At 42.9% G+C, this 21,773-nt stretch overlaps 1 protein-coding gene across 3 annotated transcripts in view; it reads left to right on the forward strand.

Moving 5' to 3' along the window:
* WWP1 (WW domain containing E3 ubiquitin protein ligase 1) overlaps nucleotides 1-21,773 on the forward strand; it is a 94,882-nt gene that overhangs the window by 24,878 nt on the left and 48,231 nt on the right. For all 3 annotated transcript variants that reach the window (XM_090040271.1, XM_090040270.1, XM_090040269.1), the window contains 3 exons: nucleotides 4,491-4,581; nucleotides 16,217-16,355; nucleotides 18,186-18,310. In XM_090040271.1, coding sequence (XP_089896397.1) covers nucleotides 4,512-4,581; nucleotides 16,217-16,355; nucleotides 18,186-18,310 — 334 coding nt within the window. In that variant the 5' untranslated portion in view covers nucleotides 4,491-4,511. The remainder of the gene's footprint in view (nucleotides 1-4,490; nucleotides 4,582-16,216; nucleotides 16,356-18,185; nucleotides 18,311-21,773) is intronic.

The following is a 21,773-nucleotide window of genomic DNA, read 5'->3' on the forward strand; positions in this document are numbered from 1 at the left end:
TAGGTGTCGCAGTGGACGTAGTCTTTCTGGACTTTAGGAAGGCCTTTGACACAGTCTCTCGCCCCATTCTTATTAAGAAATTAGGCAACTGTGGCATCAGTGCCTACACAGTCAGATGGGTTGCAAATTGGCTGGAGAGCTGTTCCCAGAGAGTGGTGGTGGATGGGTCTTTTTTGACCTGGAGGGATGTGGGCAGTGGGGTCCTCCAGGGTTCGGTCCTTGGGCGTGCACAGTTCAATATCTTCATCAGCAACTTGGACAAGTGGGTGAAAAGCACCTTGTTCAAATTTGCAGATGGCACTAAGATGTGGGGAGAAGTGGGCACGCTGGAGGAGAGGGACAGGCTGCAACTAGATCTAGACAGGTTCCAGGGGTGGGTGAATGAGAACAGGATGCGATTCAGTACTGACAAGTGCAAGGTACTGCCCCTGGGGAGGAAGAACCAGCAGCATACTTACAGGCTGGGGAACTCCCTTCTAGTCAGCAGAGAGGCAGAAAAGGATCTTGGTGTCATTATTGATTCCAAAATGGACATGGGCTGCCAATGTGGGGATGCTGTCAGGAAGGCTAACTGTACCTTGTCATGCATCCATAGATGCATCACGAGCAGGTCCAAGGAGGTGATCCTCCCCTTCTATGCAACACTGGTCAGGCTGCAGTTGGAGTACTGTGTCCAGTTCTGGGTACCGCACTTCAGGAGGGATGTGGACAGCATCAAGAGGGTCCAGAGGAGGGCCACTCATATGATCAGGGTGCAGGAAGGCAGGCCCTATGAGCGGAGGCTACGGGACCTGAACCTGTTCAGCCCCCACAAGAGAAGGCTGAGAGGGGATCTGGTAGCTGTCTACAAACTGGTCAAGGGGGACCAGCAGGCTATGGGAGAGTCCCTGTTCCCCTGTGTAGTACTGGGAGTCATGTGATGTCACGGTGCAAGTGGGCTGAATTAAGGTTGTACAGAAAAACTTAATCTGGCATTTCTGAACTTTCAAAGTGCTTGGTTTATGCTTAATGCTGTTTTAATTTAAGGTGTTTGTGTGTGTACCTTTTTTTTAATAAGGAAAAAGCTTGTAGTTAGGTAGATGTTTTCTAGTTATTATTTTGACCACATCATTCTCCATTTGGTATCTCTTTTCTTCACCTTTTGTCTGTGGGTTTTCTGCTTGTTTCTTTTTTGGTTTTTTTTTTAAAGATTATAAGATCTTTGGGGAAAGGATTCTTCCTCCTAAATCTGTACAAATAGCATATCTTTGCATACTATTGATGTATGAGTAAAATATATCCTTCCAAACTATAATGTAAGGTACCTTGGAAAGAAAGCAGACTGTAAGACTGAGAAACTGTTAAAAGTACTGGAGATTCTTGGCCTTTATTAGGTTTTTGTTATAATGTTTTTATGTTTTGGATGGGGAACTGTTTACATAATTTTAGTTAGCGTTTGAAATTCTTAATTTTTTGGATTAAAATGCTTTTGGTTTTCAGAATAATGAGCCATCATGCTTAACCTAGTTCATTTTTAAACACTGTTTTTTCCTTTGTTTTTCTTTTTGATTCAAAAACTGGAACATAGGGCTGCACAAAACAAGTCAAAGCAAAACAGTGCTGTGTTTTGACGGAACAGTGTTTCATTTCGAGTTTAGTTTCATTTTGAAAGTACTGTTCCGTTTCATCAAAACAGTTTTGAAGTTTCAACTCTGTTTTGATCGTTTGCCCAGGCAATAATAAGCATGAAACTAGAGGAGGAGCAGCCTCCTCTGATCTTAGGCAGATCGGGGCTGGCACCCAGAGAAGTAGTCCGGCAGAGCCCAGCAGCCCTCCTGGGGGTGCGGGCAGGAGGCTGCCGCTGCCGCCTTCCTGGGAGCTAAGCCGGTGGAGGTAGCCAGGGCTCAGTTCCACAGGCTACAAGTGACTGGGAACTGAGCCAGGTGGAGGTTAAACACAGACCCTGGGCTGCACCCCATCCTCCTCCACTGGGCTGCAAGCTGCTTGAGAACAGCCTGGTCGGAACTGAGTTGGTGGAGGGAGGTAGGGCTCAGTTCCACAAGCTGCTGGTAACCCAGCCCTGCACCGGGCTGGGTTCCCAGTGGCTTGCAGCCTGGTGGAGCTCTGCCCAGTGGCAGGTGGCAGAGCACAGCCCTGGCTCTGCCTGCCTTCCAGCACCAGGCTGAGCTCGATGGGGCTAGTGGAGCCGATTAGAGCACAGCCCAGTGTTGGGAGGCGGGGAGAGCCGAGGCTGCGCTCGTTGCCGGGGTGAGCCATGTGGGGCTGCACGGAGTCACTGGAAGCACAGCCCTGGCTCTTCCCTGCTGCTGGCTGGGCTGCTGCTTTGAAACTCAAAACTTTTGAAATGTTTCTCTAGCCAATCTGGGATCTGTACCATTTGCAGCTCAGATCCGAGAACAGCTAGAATGGGCACAATGTGCAACATAATCTGGCTGGAGTGGCACTGCGCTGCACATAGTGGATGCTTTGTCAGAGTGCACTGCACATGGGGCCTGCTCTGGGATGCTCACTACACCAGGTGCCAGCTTCAGCTGGTTCAGGATCCACAATGCTTGCAGGTGCTGTGTGCAGCATGGGTCCTGGATCAGGTAGAGAGAGCTAGCACCATGTGCAATGCAGTCTTGGAGCTGCTATGCAAGTAATGCATGTGGCAGTCTAGCTGGGGCAGCCATCAGCTGCACCATACCACACAATGCCTATTTTGCCTGCTCCAGGATCCACACTACTCATGATACCAATCCCAGACCAGCTAAAGCAGCTGCCAAATCAGGTTGCAGCAAGTTAAGGGTGCTTGCCACAGAACTTGGTCCCATGCATTATATTGCAGACTACACAGGGCCCTAGATATGTACCTTTCTCTTTCAAACTTTGTAAATCAGCAGTGTCAAACTCACCCTGCCTCCTGAGCTGGATCCAAATGATGGGGCTCCTTGTGGACCAGGTAGCAATGGTAGGACCAGCAATGGAGGCAGTGGGGCAGATGGTGACAGGCCAAGTGTATGGAGTTAGTAGTGCTGTTGTGGCATAGCCCTTACTCTGTGCTGCCAGCGGTCATGCCCAATGGGGCTTTGTAGCTCTGGTTTCTGTGGCAGTCCTGATTCCCTGCTAGACCTGTCTCCACATTCTCTGGCCTGCCAGGGACTGCATGCACCCTGCCTGCGGGCTGCATGTTTCACGCCCCTGCTCTAAATGATTTTCATGTTATTGCTTTTACCAGTACAAGGTTATAAATTTTAATTTATGTGTACCTAATCTGAGCCCTAAAGTAAATTTTGTTTGTTTGTTTTTAATTTGTATGTCTATTTAGGGAGGGAATATCTTGTGACAAGAACAGAAGTTGGAACCTAGATTTGCGTTCTATTTTTTATTTTGCTTTGAATATAGTGCTTATGTTGTATGTAGTGTGTGGATGCCCTAGATGAGATCAGGTTCCCACTGTTCTAGCCAGTAAACAGAGTCCCAGCCCTAAAGCATCTACATTCTAAATAGGCAAGAAAGTTGATTGATTGATGGATGGATACAAAAGCCACAGAGGTCTTTTAGCAGAGCTGGAAATGAAAGCTAGGCCTCTTGGATCCCAGTTTGGTACCCATCTTAGATCAGGGATGTCAAACATAGGCCCATGGGCTGGATATAGCCTGCCTGGTATGAGCAGGCTACTGGAAGTTAGAGGGTGTGGCTGGGAGGAACAGGCCTCTGCTGTAGAATATGAGACCTTTGGGCCCTAGTGGACACAGTGATCCATGGCAGGAAAGTGAAGGAGGCCTGACAAAGCCCTACCCACCCTTCAGCCTCATCACCTGTTACCACTGCCATGGTCCTACCTCCCTAGCTGAGGGCCCCTGCTGAAGCTGATGCTGTGGCACAGGGTATGCAGTGGTGTGCTCTGCAGGCCAAACCACTGCGACTGTTGTGTTCCTTTGGCTGGAGTCAAAGTAGCTACTGCTGCCACCACCACTTCCTTGTGCCCTGGACTGGATTTGGCACTCAAGGAGCGCCATGGTCTTTGCTTCAGGCACAGGGTGAGTTTGACACCCCTACTTTAGACTGTGCTGCCTTTTTGCCTGGTTTTATTTTTACCTTGAGCAAGTCACCTACATCTTGATTTTCAGAATAGTTGAGTATCTGTAGTTCCCTGTGACTTCAGCTGAAATTGTTGGTACACAGTCTCTTTGAAAAATCAAACCCTTAAGCATTCAAGTTATCAACCACTACATATTAAGTAACTGAAGTAAAATCAAAGTAATACTTTCCTACCAACTTTTTAATATTTGCGAAGTCCTTTGAGGTTGTTCGAAGGAAGTACAATAAAAGTTTAAATTTACTCTAAGTTTGTTATACAATGGTAAAACGTATTTTGGTATATCATTAACAGGAGGGAACTCTGTTTTGTTGATCAGTTAATTCATACAGGCGTGAATAATACGTGAATTTGGATGCTTTTGGTAAGCTAAATGGGTATGTGCAAAATATCTGTTGTTTTTTAATAGGCGAAAGCTGCAGTCTCTGACATGGCTACAGCCTCACCAAGATCTGATACGAGTAACAATCATAATGGAAGATTACAGATGCAAGTAACTGGTAAGTAGGAATCTGTACATTATATGAAAATATATTAAGCACTGCTCAGGAGAGCATCCTTTTTCAGGGTAAATGGTCTTTTGTGACTTAAAATCTGTGGAATCTTGATTTGATATAGGCTGAGTTGAAAGGCAGAATAAGGAAACACCAACTTAGATCAGCCTTCAGGAAACGAATCTTGTCTTGAAAGCAAACATGGAAAACTTTAGAACAGTTTTAGCACAAAAGCTATTCTAAACTTGTATACTCAGAGCCAATTGATAGTAGTTGTTCAATGTTTTGACTTTGAAACCTGTCTACTTGCTACTACTTTATAAATAGTAAACATTAGGAAATGTTGATGCATTTAAACATTTATGTGGTAAGTATTACAAATTAATTTCAAGTGACATTTGAAAATAGAATTGGGGCTAGCAAGCATAAAACAGAATATCTAAATTTTTTTTAAAAGTATTTAATGTAAATCAGGAGGAGATTTTTAGACTATTTTGTGGTAGAATTTGATTACATTCTTTGACATATATGCTGGTCTTTGAAGTTTTTTAGGCATAGTCAGCAAAAGTGGGATGAGACAGTCCTGCAATTTTGTGGTATGTTGGGAGAATGCTTTTTATGCAGCTTATGCCTCATATATATCTATATCTATAGATATATATATATAGATGGAAACTGTTTAAATTGTCTTTTTAAAATTCATTTGAAGAATAATTTTTATATTTTTCTTTTTTATCTTTGTAGCCATTTAAAGAAACAACGTGCCATATTGTTAAATAACTCTTGACTAGTTCAGTGATGGAAGTTTGCTTCACAAGGCAGTGATATATGTAAAATTTAGGAGTGTATATTTGTGCTTATTTCTTTTTGTAACAAGTCTACTATGGTTTCTGCTGTAGCACATTGTCTTATTTAATACTTTATTTTGTTTGTTTCCTGGACTTTTAATTTTTGACATTTCTTCCTAAGTGAAATTTCAGTCAGAGAGTAGCATAGACATGACTTTAGTTCCCTCTGGCAACCGTAAACACTGTGGTTTGTGTATATCACAGCAAATCAAGGAGTCATCCTTTGTTGTCTTCAGGATCCCCTCAGTGATTTTCCCTACAGCAGGGGTAGGCAACCCCTAGAATGTGTGGCATGCAAAGGCATTTTGTTTGGTATGCTTGCCTTGGGGAAGGGGCCAGGGCTGCACTGTCACAAGCATAGGGCCCATTCCACCTCCCCCCACTATCCGTCCCTGGCATGCCGTCATCATACAAGTCAAGGTTGCAGGTGTTTCTGGCACTCTCCCAAAAAATGTTGCCAATCCTTGCTGTACAGGATTTTTGTTATTACCATATTTACACAAATATAAGATCAGGATTTTTTTTCCTCAAATCAGCATGAGGAAAAAAGCCTGTTGTCTTGCATCCATGTGTTAGCAAACGTTCCCCCTCCCCACAACGAACGTACCCCCTCCCAACAAATACATTGACATTGGCTGTCAATTAAACTTCTGTTAGAAGCAGCATGTGCTCAGTCATGGAAGCTAGTTATGAAGTTGATTGAATGCAGCCCATGCTGAGTGCACCAATAAAACATGGTCCATGTTGGGCTAATACACTGAAGGTAACCTACCACAAGGATAGGTTAGTACAGCCCATCTGAATAAGATATAGTGCCCATTGTACTCATGCCCTTCAACACCAACTTTTTCAAGTCATGGTGTGCCACCACATCAAATACATTTCAACTTCCTCTTCACTCCCACAGTTGAGCAACACATTTCTTTCCCATTTCTAATGGTTCCTGTTTCTTTGAGCCTTAAATGGCTGGCAAACATTACCAAACTTGTATGTAGCTGAGAGGCTCTGTTGCCCCTCTTTCAGCTCCACCCTCTATGGGGTAGAAGGGGACCAGGCAGCCCTGAGCCTCATCTACATTTTGGAGGGTCTCAGAACTTGTGACAAGAACACCCAGTTCTAGTTGCAAGTGGGGGCAATGGATCCTTTCTGAGCTGTTAGGTTGTGGGTTCACCATGGCTTGAAACGCTGTTGACTTTGCTGGAGCCCAGCCCAGTAAACTGTATGTTAAGCCATGATGAGCCTTTTGGCTCTGGACTAATGTCCTACACAGTTTGTACTATGTATAAGTTGGAGCAAAAGTAGTACTTAAAGGCCTGTTTATGGAGTACCTGTGCTAAGATTTGCTGCAGTTGAGGTTGGAGCCAGAGTCAGACCCACAACAGTCTCCTGTTCTCCCCTGCAGTTTAAGGCCTTTTCTCTGTTCCTTTACCCTTCTTACTACCACTTGCAGCTCACTTCCACATTGTGCTTGGGGGGAAAAAGAGAGCCTGAGCAGGGACTGACAGTAAAGGGGGGCAGGAAGTCTGCAGGCCAAAGAAGTTGTTGGGGCCGAGGGCAAGGAGGCTACTTGAGCCCCCTCAGCCACTGTTTTCCCTGCTGTAGCAGTGGAAATGCAACGAATTTAAGACAGCATTCCAATAATTAGTTTCTACACCTGGAAAATAAATTTATAAATGTTCCATATATAGAATGTAGTTGGGAGGTCATCTTATACTTAGGGGCATCTTGTAGTTGAGTAAATATGGTATTATGTCTGTACCAGTACCAGCATCATTGGATTTGTTTACTCATGAACTAGTGACCTCAGAACTGTTGCTGATGGTGCCAGCTATCTCAGCATTTAGGTCTGTGATACCACAGAATTTAGCTGCATCTCCTCTTCCCAAGTCCCTGCTATAATCTTCAGCAATCAAGACTTCTGTACAGTAGTATCTCTATAAGATCTTTGCAAATCAGGCTTTGGTACTCCGGCTAAATAGGTTCATTTAATAGGAGAAGATTGTTACTTTTATCATCTGTTTTTGACCAGAGAAGGAAGGGTTTGTGAACCTGTTCCCCAAAACCTTGCTCACATGACCCTATACATTTGGTAAAGATTCCAGAGTTCAAGGCTGTGCTAACAGAGATGGTGGGGAGGGGAGAAAGGATATAGAAGAATATCATTCCTGTCTGGTAACCACTAGGACCCTCTTATTTTTGCTTATATCCTGATTATTATTGGCATTGTGGGGATCTGCAACATGTCAAAAAACCTCTTTTACATCCAGTGCTAGATTTTTCTCCCCTGTAATATCTTGTATTCAACGATAATAGCCACCCCAGAGGTTGACAGTAAAGTTTTTAGTGAAGAACATCAGTTTACTAGAGGTGCATCGATACGCTGATCCAGTACTGGATCGGTACTGATATAATGCAAATTGGCTGTATCAGAAATCGGCCTGATGTGGCCAATTAAATGCCATTCGTGTGCACAGCCGTAGCGCAGCACTCAGGCAGCAAGAAGCACAGCCTGGCAGTGTGGAGAGCTGCCTCCAGCTGATAAGTCTATTGTGGTAGAAGGGGAGGAGAAGGGGCATGCGGGGGGGGGGGCAGATCAACTCCCCTGCAGTGACAGAGGGGGCTGGGTTTGGGGAGGGGGCTGCAGCTGCGGGCTGGGACCAGGTCTGTGCCGGGCTCTTCTCTCCAGGGGCTAGGTTCGGGGCCGGGGCTACAGAGGGGCTGCAGCCACCCCAGATTTCACTGTAGCTCTCTCTGTGTCTCTGTGTGCCCAGTGCAGCCTCAGCTTTTCCTGGCATGTGGGGGGAAGCAGGGGTTGAGCCAGGATTGTGCCAGGAACGTGGTGGCACTGGGAGGGAGCTGTGGCAAAATTTGGGTTGGCTGCAGCCCCTTCCATAGCCCCTGCCCTGGCAGTAAGAGCCCAGCTCAGCCATGGCTCCAGCCCACAGCTGCAGCTCACCTGCCCCCTGCAGATCTGGGAGCATATGTCCCGTGTCCTTCTCCGCCGCCCCCCCGCCAGGGTGCAAGCAGCAGTGATGGGAGCCACCCCTCTCCTCCCCTCATGAGTCATGGCTCCATCCCGTGCCTGCCTCAGCTCCTGTCCCCTCTCTTACCACGGGGGAAGAGGGACATCTGCCCTCCCCACAGACCCCTTCCCTCCCCACTCCCTTTCTACCACGAGGGACTTATTAGCTGGAGGCAACTTTCCACACTGTATCAGAAGTTGTATTGGTATCAGCTGATATGCCTCCTTAAAAGCTGAATATTGGTATGAGCCTCAAATATCTTTATTGGTGCACTCCTACAATTTACTTATTTCATTCCTTTTGCTATTTCACTTTTGCTTTTACCTGATTGCATAGTAGCTCTGTCTGGTCCATCATTCTTAAATTACAGAACTTCCTTTAATAAATGGGGGAGAGATTAAAAATTATAGTCAAGGGAGGGCAGAACATATTGTCACCTTGCCTTAAGAACCGGCGGGGGGGGGCCAGGAGACAGGGGGGACAGACTGGTTCTCCTCCCAAATGGAGAGCAAGCAAGCAGGACTGATATTGCCTTAAGAATATTCTTTAATCTTTCTCTAAAGAAGAATCTTTAATTTTTTTTCCAGACGAGAGTCATTTAGTTTCTTAATAAATCAGTTTATTGAGCGTTACAAAGTATTAACTACTAGTACACACGCATGCTCGCAAGCACACACCCTTGTTTATTTGTTTAGCATTTGTTACAAACCCAGGGTGGCCTTGTGCTAACAAACAACGTGTGTGTGTATGCACACACATATATACACATATGCATACACACTTTGTTAGCACCACAAGGCCACCCTGGGTTTGTAAGAAATGGAAAACAAAGTGTTTTTGTGTGTAATATATATATATGCATGCCAGTTTTATGACTACAATTCTGTCAGCTGGCAAGGTGTCACAGAACAGACTGATTCCTTGAAGGGAGAGCAGATGTTTTCAATCTTCAGACACAATCAGGATTGCGGAAGAAGATGAGGATACTTCTCTCTTTCAAGGTGGTGATATTTACAGTTCTTTAGTCACATAGCTACCAATTAGATAAGTTTGTTTTTCATAAACAATTTTTTTTTTTTTTTACTTTATACTTCCCTCAGTACCAGGAGCCTCCTGCTTTCAGATATTGGTGAAATGTGCATTAATAAGCCATTTTATCAGACTTTTGCAGAAAAACAAGTTACAAATGGTATAACTTGTGTGCAGGTGCTAACTTTGTAAATGCATTCATGTCAAGGCTAGGTCTTGTGGGCCTAACAGATCATTTTGGTCCTGTCAAATATCGAGAGGCACAGTATCTGTCAAGAATAAGCATCATGTACTTATTGCCAGAAAGACTGACTGTCCAGGTTAGTCTAAAACTGGTTAAGAACTTATAAAACTTCTATGACAGACATCAATATCTGTTCCACTGACTTAAAAAAAGCAGGCAGCAGGGAATTGGCATCATTTTGTATATTTGAATATTGTACTTACTCTCTACATAGCATCTTGTGATTACTGCTGCTCAAGACAAGTCAAAAAATCTTTGGAGCAGCACTTAAGAAAAAAGAGCCTAAATGTTTGAATATTTTTGGAAGGAAAAACTATTAATGTAATGGTTTCTATTAAGGTATTCCTCTAGTGCAGGCACTCTTCTAAATACGACTACCGCATGTGGTACACAATATAAGACTTTGCTAATAGGTAACAATGGGAATACAGAAGGGAATTGGATTTCTCATCAGTGATGATAAATTAGTGTGCAGACCCCATCATGAGTTATAGCTGTTGCCTCAGTACAGCAGGATTGATGTTAATGGCTGTTATTTTGGTTGGTAGCCCTCAGGGAGCCCCAGGAACTAGAGATCTTAACTGAGCATTTAGGTCTATGAAACCACAGAATTTAGTTGCATCTCTTTTTCCCAAGTTATTGCTGCTGCTCGGTAATTAGTACATCCATAATTTCTTTTGAAGGTTCTGATCTATAACACAAGTCTCATAATGTCTTAAGCTCATTAGAAGACCCTTGAACTACATTTAGATCCTTTTGGGGATTTATCCCACAGCTCAATGGCAGAACTACTAAGGAAAGAACTAAAATTCAATAGATGCCTTCAGCAGCAGCAGTGAGACAGATACTGATCCAGATTGTTTTGATGGCTGAGAGGAGCCTTAAAACCACAGTGTAATTTATATCTTTTTCCTACAACCTTTAGGGACTATTTTTGAGGGAAGGGGGGGGGAGATATACTCTGCTACAGGTAGCTTTCAGGCAGAGCAGAGCTAGGTAGGCATGTTTGGTCAAGTCCCCTGATCCAACCACTCTTACTTTTGCTGCTGGCTTTAGCTAAGGACCCATGTTCAGGGTCCTCACTTCTGCTGCAGCCAAGTTAGTCTGTAGCACCACAAGGCCTCCCTGGATTTGTAAGAATGCAAAACAAACAAAGTTCAATAAATAAACTGCTATTTAGCATTTTGCTGGCTTCGGCTTGCTAGGCTCTTCCCAGGCTTCCCCCCTCCTATCTTTCAGAGGCTTTGGAGAGAGCTCCCTGCAAACAAAACAAACAAGAGAAGTCCCAGTGGCTGCTTGACTTCGGCTACTTCCAGGCTCACGGGAGTCGTGTTCTCTGTCTCTTCCAGTGCAGCCACCCCTAGAAGCTGCTTTTAGCTGCTTTTCCTTTTCCCGTTGCTGGTTCATGTGGGCCAGCTCTTCATCCCATTCATAGAGGCATGAGCTTTCCTAGGCAGCAATGTACTTCATCAGGTGCTAGGAATAGACAGTCCATTTGTTGCATCTAGTGAAGTAGGTTGTTGACTGCAAAAGTGAATGCCTCTCTAATGTGGTAAGGTGCCACCCTGCCCTACATTCTGTAGTAAAGATGTGGACATGTAACACATTTACTTTGGGTTATTCCAGAAGAAAAGTAGAAAGGTCACACAACATACAGTATTTACCATGAAGGAAATGTTTTCTACTGTAAAATTACTTTTGATGACATCTGAGATAAATTGACCCTACACTATACATTGTATGTCCACCACAGTTGTTTTCACCCCAAGGAGCCCTCTGCTCTCTCCAGTCTGGCAGCTCTGCCACCTAGTGGCCAGAAATAGTCATACTGCCTGCTTTGAAAGCCAGTCTGAGGCAAATTGCTCTGTAATAAATCACGTTGTATGTCTGTACCCTAAAGGAGTTAAACTGGTAGCTTCCCTTGAAATGTAATGGGGGCTGGGTACCCAATTTCTTTCAAACTCTTCAGAATAATCTCACACTAAATACTCAGATAGTAATTGAGACATGCTTCTAAGGGGTCTGTAATCTAGCAGCATTACTGCATCTCTCTCTGTTTCCAGCTATCCGCTTCTTACTTTGTCTAAGAGAAAATAAGATACTGAGAGATTATAGGGAAGTGTTGTACAGTTCAGTAGCTGAAAATGTTCAGCCCTGCCTTTAGATTGAAAGAAGGCAAAAGAGAAATCTGCTGTGGTATGGAAGGAGGAGGAACAAAATACATTTGAGAGAAACCAAATTGTGGGACAGATCCTGAGGGGGGTGCAGTGGTGCAACTGCATGTTCCATTAGCAGGAACCTCTGGAGACTTTTTTTAAAATCCCAAGAGCAGGTGGGAACCCCCACTTTCTCCCTGTCTGTTCAGAGGCAGGTCCCCTCCATTCCCCTTTCTCACCTCCCTCACCTGCCACTGCCACTTTCCCTAATGACCAAGAGGCAGGGAAGCTTCAGAGCCACTTCTGCCTGCTCTAGCCAAACTGTGGGAGTTGGGCTGAGCTGGGGCAGTGGTGAGGGCTGAGGGTTTCCCTTCCTGTGCCTGTTCCTAGGAGGACCAGGCAGGTCAGGGGAACTACCCATAGCCACTGCTAGTGTCACAGTCCCAGTTGCGTCCAGTCCCTGTGCAGCCCTGCTGAAGCAAGGAGGAGTGGCTCTGAAGCTTCCTCCTCTGCTCCTACTCCTTACACAGTAGGGAAAACAGTGATGGAGAGGAAAGGGGACTGAGCAGGGAAGAGGGAAGGTTTAGGGATTCTTAGCTGCTTTAATGACTTTAAAGTGTCCCTGGTGGCTCCCAGGAATGGTTTGCCCTCATGGTGGGGGAGGCGAAGGGAAGGAGGCTGGGAGTGGAGATGCAGCCATCCCTGCAGCATAGGTTGCTACTCCCACAACTCCCCTTGCAAAATCCTATATCCTCCCCTGTAAGTACATAAAACTTCCAGCAGCTGAGAGCCAAGTGAATCTCAGGCTCTCAACTTCAAAAAAAAAAAAAAAAAAATTGTGCCTAGCTTATAACTTAAAATATCATCTGCTCTATCTGGTATTGCAGTAATATGAGAAGAACTATTTCTTCTAGTTTGGCTTGACAAAGAAATGAGAGAGTAGCTTTATGGGAAGAGGGCTTCCACTAATGACCTGGAGTTGGAAACTTACTTCCTCAGCCTGGTTGCTTCTGAATTGTTGAAGAGAACCTAATTTGATGGTCTCTGCTCAGCAAGCTGAATACTTTTACCTATGTACTAACCTGTTAGAGTAGGAGGTAATGTAGAGTAGGAGCTGATTTGACAGGCCTGAGGTTTGCTGGTTGCAGTGGAGTTTTGAGGCTCCAGGTGAGCTGAGCTTGGCTGCCTGGAATACCAGCTTTTGGGTTGAATAACACTTTATCAGGCTGAGGAAACACCTGCAGTGTACCCAGGGAGTCGTATGTCCAGCAGATTGTAGTGTCAAACCCAATGTCTATATTGAGTCCATGAGTTTCTGTACCTAGTAGGCTGATGAAGTGAAATTCATAGGCCCGGCTATGAAAAGTGGTTTGTAAATTCAAACAAGCACCAAATCGTGCTAACCTAACCTCATCACCAGAACTGATGCCAACTTCCTATAGCTCAAAACAAAACCTGTCAACAATCTCCAGTACCCCCACAAACTGCACACCAGAATCTATCAAAGACAACAATACCCAACTACCTGTGGGGTCACATTTCTCACAAAAAAACCACTTTTGTCTCCAGTCTCTCAGGCCTGACCCTGAAAGGGAATATACAAACTACTTCAAATGGTCACAAACTCCTCCAAGACCATTTCAGGCTGGCCATAAGGAAGAACTTCTTTACTGTCCAAGCCTCCAAGGCCTGGAACAGACTTCCACCAGAGGTAGTGCAGGCTACTCTGGACTCCTTTAAGAGACATTCGGACATGTATCTTGCTGGGATCCTTTGACCCCAGCTGACTTCCTGCCCCTGGGGCAGGGGGCTGGACTTGATGATCTCCCAAGGTCCCTTCCAGCCCTAATGTCTATAAAGTCTTTTCACAGCTGGACCTATGAACTTCACTTCATCAGCCTCCTCGGTACAGAAACTCATGGACTCTATACTGACATTGGGTTTATGACACACTACAACCTGCCAGACATCTGACTCCCCAGGTACCTCTCCACTTTTACCTGCACTGTTACATTCCCCTTCTCCCCCACTCTTCCTCCACCCCAGCCTGTCCCTCACACCCTGATGCCTCCATTTCCATTTTCACTGACTGGCTTTCTTGCCTACACTGCATGCCAGCCTCTGGCTTCTTTACTATTCCTTCCATCCAAGAAGAACATGAACACACCCCTCTGCATGTGGTTCCACAGCCTGACAAAGGATTTTTCAACCGGAAAGCTTGCTAAGATATTTCTGTAACTAACTATTCTGTTCAGTCTGCTAAAACATATGAGATTAGATTGACCCAAAGGAAAGGACCTTGTCCAGTGCCATGTCCTTAGACCAACACCCCTAGCACATGATCAGAAGGACGCAGGGCCCTGGACACATCTAAGCCCCGGGGCTGGGGCTGGCAGGAAACTTCTCTGGCAGCTGCTGGAGAAGAAGCTCCTGCAGGAAAGGAAAGAAAGGCTCTGTGACAGTTTGGCTGCCTGAGCTGCTGCTGGTGCTACTGTGCTGCTCGCTGTGTTATTTATTACCTGTTGTCATTTAAAGTGGTGAACCTGGATGAGTCTGTAGGGGAGGAGGAGACCTCATTGGGACACACTACTGTGTTGTGTAAAGGCCCCAGCACCAGTGAGGGTGCGCTTTAACACACACTCAGTATCACCCATGAAACGAGTTTTGTGTATCAGCAGCTTGAAGTTCAGTTTTCCAGAAATCCCTGCACCTATCTCTTTGCAACTTGGCAGGCTTCATGGCCTCAGAAGGGGCTACCATCCCTGTAGGTTTCACCCAAATCGGGCAGGAAATGACAAGATATAGGCAGTTTCGTGCTTCCCCATTACAGGTTTCCCTTGTTTTACATGGGTTTGAGTTATGTGAATTCGCTCTTATGTGATGACCCTTTTGTACCCAAAGTTTGTTATATGCAAGGTAAATTCACATATATACAATTGGCATAGGTTAATCTTATGCGATTGGCATAGGTGTGCTTTGCCCTTCCCCAAGCAGATAAGTCTGAGTTTGTGAGGGGAGGGGAAAGGGCCGTAGCCCCCTGCAGCTTGTCCTCCCAGTGCTGCTACTGAGTGCTGGGAAGAGCCTGGAGCCACTGCTGGCCCAAGCCTGCAGCGGCCACCTGCCTTATCCTGCTCTCATTTGGCTGCAGGTAGGTGGCTGCCCGCCCGCCCCCGCTGCAGCCCTGGGAGTGGCAGACACTGCCTTTATGCAGCCATTGGGCTGTGCCGTGCCCCAAACCCCCTGGGGCTCCGCTTACCCTAGGGCACCGTGCCCTGAGCCCCCTGGCATGGCGGAGCCCAGCAGCTGGGGCCCGGCCCTGAAGTGGAGAGGAGTGGCATGAGTGGGGCTGTCGCCCACCCTGAGCGCCACAAAGAGCCTGGTGCTACCCCTGCTGCAGCTCCGGGAACAGCAGACACCGCCTGCTTACAGCTACTGGGGTGCGCTGCGCCCCTCTTCCCTAGCCCCAGCCCCACTCCCTCCCTCCCTCACTGCCCTGGGAACGCATCCCTATCTGTTTAATTGTAAACTGGGTTTTCTTTATGCGAATTTGATTTATGCGCCGTTCCCTGTATCTACTGCATAAATGGAGGGGAACCTGTATAACCTAAGGGTGAAACAGCGAAACAATTTAAACAAAATGGAACAGCAGTTTCGAAATTAAATGAAACTAGAAATGAAACGCTGTCCCACTGAAACAGAACAGTGCTGTTTTGCACAGACCTATTGCTCAGCATACAGATATTTGGCTGTATAATAGTGCAGACTTCTTAACTTGTACAAAAATGGCTTTTAAAAACATGCATTTCCCCTGGTTGTGCCTAATTTAAAGCATGGATGAAGCATACATTTTAAAAACAAAAATCCCAAGGGAATGCAGTAGCTAATTCATATATTAATAATTTTCAGGAGATTAGAAGAACACCACAGGAAACAATATTTTTTTCTTTCAAGTGCTATTTGCACTGGTTGGTTAGTCACATTATAGATACCTGTCCTAAGAATAAGTTTATGGTTATGTCACATTTATTTGAGCTACATCCTGGAATACTTTGAAAATGAAAGTTTGTCATAGGAAAATGAGTTTATTTTTTTCAATAGGATTAGTGGTCTGAGAAAGGGGTGAGATGTAATGATGATTTCATATCCTTTCTTATACCTCTGAAAGTTCCTTGTGGACATATTTTTAGAAGATTCATTCACTACAGATCAAAAAGGTGATGAACCAGGTCATCTATTTACACACTTCTGGCTGAGTCAGTTTTTTAAGGTAGTACCTCTGTTATTTTCCAGCAAGAAATAACACTGCAATAATGATAAACACTACTTGCTTTGGTTTTTTAGTGTCTAGTGCCAAACTGAAAAGGAAAAAGAACTGGTTTGGAACAGCTATTTACACAGAATTAGCTGCAGATGGAGAAATCAGGAAAACAGCAAAATCAAGTAGTTCTTCAAATCCAAAATGGGATGAACAGTTGACTGTGTAAGTATTTAATAGAGGTAGAAACATATTTTTAATCGAACAGTTGATGAAAATATTTAAAAAACTCTGCCGTTCAGTTGCATATGTATAGTTTCCCTTAACTGTTCAGAGCTTCATGCATCTGATGGCAACTTCTGCCTTCAAATGAGTAAACTTGTCCAATGCATATGTGAACCATCTTAGTAAGCTTATTCTTAAGTAGTGGAGGAGAGTTCTGTATACATTGGTGGTGTATATAATTTGTACATCTCTTTTCATTGTGGACCCTACAAGTTCAGTCCCTGCTGATGTCTTCCTTTGTTTCTCATTGAGGAGGCCTGATCAGAGATGCTATTCATAGAAAGCCATATGCTGGATATGGGGTAGCAGGTGCTTCAGTTGTACTCTTCATCGAGCAAACAGATTTGTTATACTGACCTTATACTGATCAGTAGTATGGGGCCTTAGGATCACAAGGCTAAATTACTGTAATTTTCTCTTAGCTGGGTTTTTAATAGGACTTCTCTGTCACTTAGACTACTTCAGAATGCAGTGGCATGATTGCTCATTATTTTGATCAACTGTGATCTACATCAGTGGTTCTCAACCTGTTTACACTCAAGTCACCCTTCAAAAAATATCAGCTCTTTGCTTTCTCTCATTTCCTGACTCCAAAGAATAATGGAATAATTCTTTTGTTGCAAAGAACTCAAAAAAACCCACACCAGCTCAGAATGTTTTTGACACTGACACTGGTGACGGGGCTCAGCCACAGAGGAGACCTTGCTTGCTACACATGCAAATTGAAGCTCAATAGTAGTCGGCTATAACACTAGTACACACTTGTGAAGACAAACTTTACAGATGGTTGGAGCTTTTTATGGCATAAATATTCTATTCTGCTTGTATAGCTGGTTTCAAGATAATTGCACTATTAACTGGTTAATTGGGTGATGTAGGGGGCTAATATTACATGGCAGCTGGGGCACCCTTAGAAGGTTTTTATTTGGCACCCCATGGGACTATGACACTGGTTGATAATCATCCATCTATATTTTCTCCCTCAAATAAACTTAAGTGACTTTTTCTGCACTCTTGGAGAAAAAACCCAAGCAGAAAAGGCAAGAAAAAAGTGCCTAAAATGCCCCCCACCCCACCTCCGCAACTCAAACAAAATGCCTTTTTTCAAAATTGTTGGTATTATCACTGCATTTAGTTCTCTAGCTTTACCCTACTTCTATCTTACCATATATATATTAGCTTTTTTGTTTCTAGGGTTTTGTTCAAAGTTTTTAAGGATAGTATTTTTTGTATATTTCCTTACAGTTTGTATATTGTACCTGTATGCTATCTGTAAATAAAGTTTCATCTTCATTTTAATGTTAGTCATTATGTGCTGGTTTAGGACCCTGCTACTTGCAAGGAATCTAACCAGTTGGTTTCTATATGTTTGCTAGTATGATTCAGCGTTTTTTTTCTAACAATGAAAGCTAAAAATCAACTGTAGTATTTTTTTTTTCCTATTGGAAAGTATCATAAGTTTGCATTTATAATTTTAAGTGGTGAGAAAAATAGGAACTTTTTTAAAAAGCAGAACACTAATAGATATTGTATAATTGAGATCTGAGCTTTGGTGTCAGTAGTTTTGATGTTTCTAATTATTCTCACTGTTAATACACCTTTAACCCTGAACTATTCCCACCATGAAGTATGCTGAATTTTCTAAGGTTTATAGCCCTTGAAGCCTTTAAAAATAATTTCATATGTGGAAAAGTTAATTCAGATAGATTATAACTGTATGTAATAATGAGAAATTAGTACTTAAATCTGTTTTTTAAAATTTATATACAGGAATGTGACTCCACAGACTACGCTGGAATTTAAGGTGTGGAGCCATCATACTTTAAAAGCAGATGCTTTATTAGGAAAAGCCACTGTGGACTTGAGACAAGCCTTGGAAATACACAATAGAAAATGTAAGTTTTCATGAAGGATAACTTGATTCAAGTAAAATTATAATTCATATTTTCAAAAACCTGGACTATCAACATTATTGAACTGGTCAAAAAGTTGTCATTAATTAAAACAGATTTCCAGTTAGTTCATTTTAGTCATTCCTTCGGGATATTTTTCCTTCTTACAGAGAATAATTTAAATTTATGATGTGATATAATCATTAAACAAATATTAGTACTGTATAGGGAGCAGCTACTAAATAAAACATGAAATGGTGAGCTATTTAATAAGGCAAGGTATTCCTTAAGTTTCTTTGTTCTGTTACAAAATGTCCGTCCTTCTGGATGATCTGTAGTAGACTTCAAAAATAGCCAAAAGCTTTTTTTAAAGGGCTCCTTTCTCATTTTCCATATACAAGGTTTCTTTGTCTTTCATGGAGTCATAACCTAATAGACTAGATTTTCATTTTTGTTAGAGTTTTACTGACCTAAATAGAATTAGAACTAAATGATAAATAAGATGATTAACTTTTCCTTTGAGTACATCATTTTTCCCCATAAGGCAGCTTTCCAGGTGCCTGTTGTCTTTGCTAGAAGAATTAATAAGCTTTCAAACCTTCACATCTCTATTTTATTTTCATTAGTTTATCAGGGCACCAATATAATGAGTCCACACTTCAGATTTCATCATGTGTTGGGCTTAAAATTCTAGCTGAACTAGTCTCTCCTGATCATTTCTTGCCTGTCATACAAGACTTGGGCATTTGTATTTTGGGAAAACGAAAGTTTAAAAAGAATTTCTTGCATCTTTCTGACATAATATAAAAAACAATTCTAACTAGATTTTTTTCAGTAGTATTATGGAGATGCCACTGAAAGCTTCAAAATTAAGGATGATAGTAGTGTGTACTTTAAGTATTGAAAAAAGTTTCAGAGAATTTACCAGTTAATTAGATTTAATGAGAAAATAAAATGAATATTTTAAAAGATTCATCAAGAAATGGAACACTAGTTAGCCTTTATTTTTTCCAAATTTACCTTAATAACAAAATAGCATACAGTTGTCAAATTTCCCATGTAATTTAAACTAATTGAATTATTGAGCATATTATGTTTTTGAAGAAATGAAGATGCAGTTAAGCTGAGATTTTTTAGAAGTATTTGTATCTGTTTATTATGGTTGGGTAACTCTTCGAGGGTGTTACAGGTAACTCAGCCAGTATGTGGCTAAGGTCCCTTCACCATTTCTGTTGCTTCTAAAAAGTCAGGGGCATGAGAGAGTCTGGATGTGTTTCAAGATTCCTCATTAGTAGATAAATTTAAGGTTGTAAGGCTACATGCTAGCATGGATGTTAGTGCTTGAAAAACTACCGATTGCACTGCTGAATTGGCTTCGCTGAAACAGTAGTACAGGAGAATCCTGTAAGTGAAGAGGCACTGGGATTTGCAAACTGATCCTTCTTGTCCTTCCTTTCATGTAGTGCCAGTCTCTAAACCAGGTCTCTAAATGAAAAAAAAACAAACAAACAGTTGCTATTTGAGGCCAAATTTCACTACTTTGCTTCAGCAATATTGTGCTTCTCTAGTAATGAAAACATACTGTAGACTTAATCTTAATTTGACAGCGTGCTTGGAAAGTTTTTGTTGTGTTTCTTAAAAATGATTTAAAGCTGATTCTATATCTCTTAACATAATTAGTAATATTTCATGGTAGCATTCTCTTTGGTTTTCTTGTTCATTGTTCACGTATGAAATTTTTAATAACTGAAAACAAAGGATATTCTATTATAATTTAAAGACAACTGCGTTATCATGCCGTAAAGGCACAACCCTAATTTTGCCTTTAAATGACATCATGGACGTGGAAAAACAGAAACTTCTTTTAATGATGTATCTAATTTAAAACTACAAATGCTAAAATTCCTTGATTTTAATATCACTGCAGAGCACAGTGACAGAAAATAAGTAATTAATGCAGTGTCCAACAAACAGCACAGAACTTAATCGAAAGCTGGATGCTTTACACATGCCCAAACAGAGTAGATGGAGTCTGCACATTGAGCGATAATACCAAGCAGTGGTTCATAGATTTGAAAATTTGATATCTGATGCTGTACAAAAGAGAGAGAGAGAGATCCACATTTTCCTCATTTCTGCGGTTCTTTGGAAATGATGATTTTTTGCGGAGAACAGCAGAAAAGGGGTACAGTTTCTCTCTGCTTCACTGGCATGATTGTGCGTAGTGCAAGGAACCAATATCTGATTGTACCAATAAAAACTTAGTTTTAGTTTTTTAAATGTATTAGACTTGTAAAACTGGCGCATGATTCCATAACCGCATAATGAGAATTTAAAGGTGAAGAAGCTCACTAATAACCTATTTAAAGCACACGGCCTATATAAATCTAGTAGAATGCATGTTTTATATGCTGTTTAAGGTGAAAACTTATTTTAAATGGATTATAGGATCTTATACCTGTAGCTGGTATAAGCCAGGGATGTAAATACTGATTAAATAAATATTCGTTTAACCTGGTGTAATAACAGCAGGTTAAGCGATTAATTGGTTGGGCGTAGGGATGGGGATGGGCATGGCAAGGCTGGTGGTCTAAGCGGCGGCTTTGTAAAGTTGGGGGGGAATGCAGGGTCCCAGGCCAGCGCCTTCTCTATCCAACCCTGCCATGGAGGAGGGACTGTATCCATGTGCTTTACCAGCTGGCTGAAGCTGTTGGCATGCTTCGAGGGAAGGAGCAGGCAACCTCTCCCCACTCCTGTTCTCTTCTCCCTGCCCTCCTCCTCACTCTTTCCTCCCTCTGTGTAGCCTACCTATTAGGTATTGGTCACCCCTCCCCTCTGTCCTCTTCTGTGCTCCTCTCTCCCTCCCTCCCTCCTTCCCTCCTGCTCTGCCACCTTCTGTTTCTTTCTGGGGCACCAAAGGGGCTTCCCCTTACCCCCTTCCTTCCCTCCCAGACTGTGCCTGGCCCCAGGCTAAATGATAACTGGTAAGCTAGAATTGGTTATCGCTAAGCTGATTGGTTATATGATTAATCATTTAACTGTTCACATCCCTAGTATAAGCCACCGTTATTGTTTTAGATGTATTTTTTTGCAACAGCTTAGGTTGTGGCCCTGAATTTCTTTGACAACTGTGCAAGAGGCAAAGATTTCTTAGAGTGATGTCTTTGTTTGGATTAACTATGTAGTTGTGATGAAGTTAGACAAGTTTTCGAATGCAAGGCAGATTTTGTCAGAATGTTGAAGACTGCCTTGCCTTTGAAAGCTCATCTAATTGCATGATTTCTAGATCATCATGGCTGCAGTATCATTCTTGCACTACCTATGACAACTGCGTAATATGTGAATTTAAGCTTCTGTAGCTGAAGCAGTAGAAACCAACAACATACTATAAATGTCTTTCTTTTATTTAAATCTAACCTTCATCAGTTATTATATTCAGTTAGCTGATTCTTCAGAATAGTGATTT

The sequence above is a fragment of the Crocodylus siamensis genome, chromosome 3, assembly GCF_052110815.1.
Source record: "Crocodylus siamensis isolate JL-2025a chromosome 3, ASM5211081v1, whole genome shotgun sequence".
Taxonomy (NCBI): domain Eukaryota; kingdom Metazoa; phylum Chordata; order Crocodylia; family Crocodylidae; genus Crocodylus; species Crocodylus siamensis.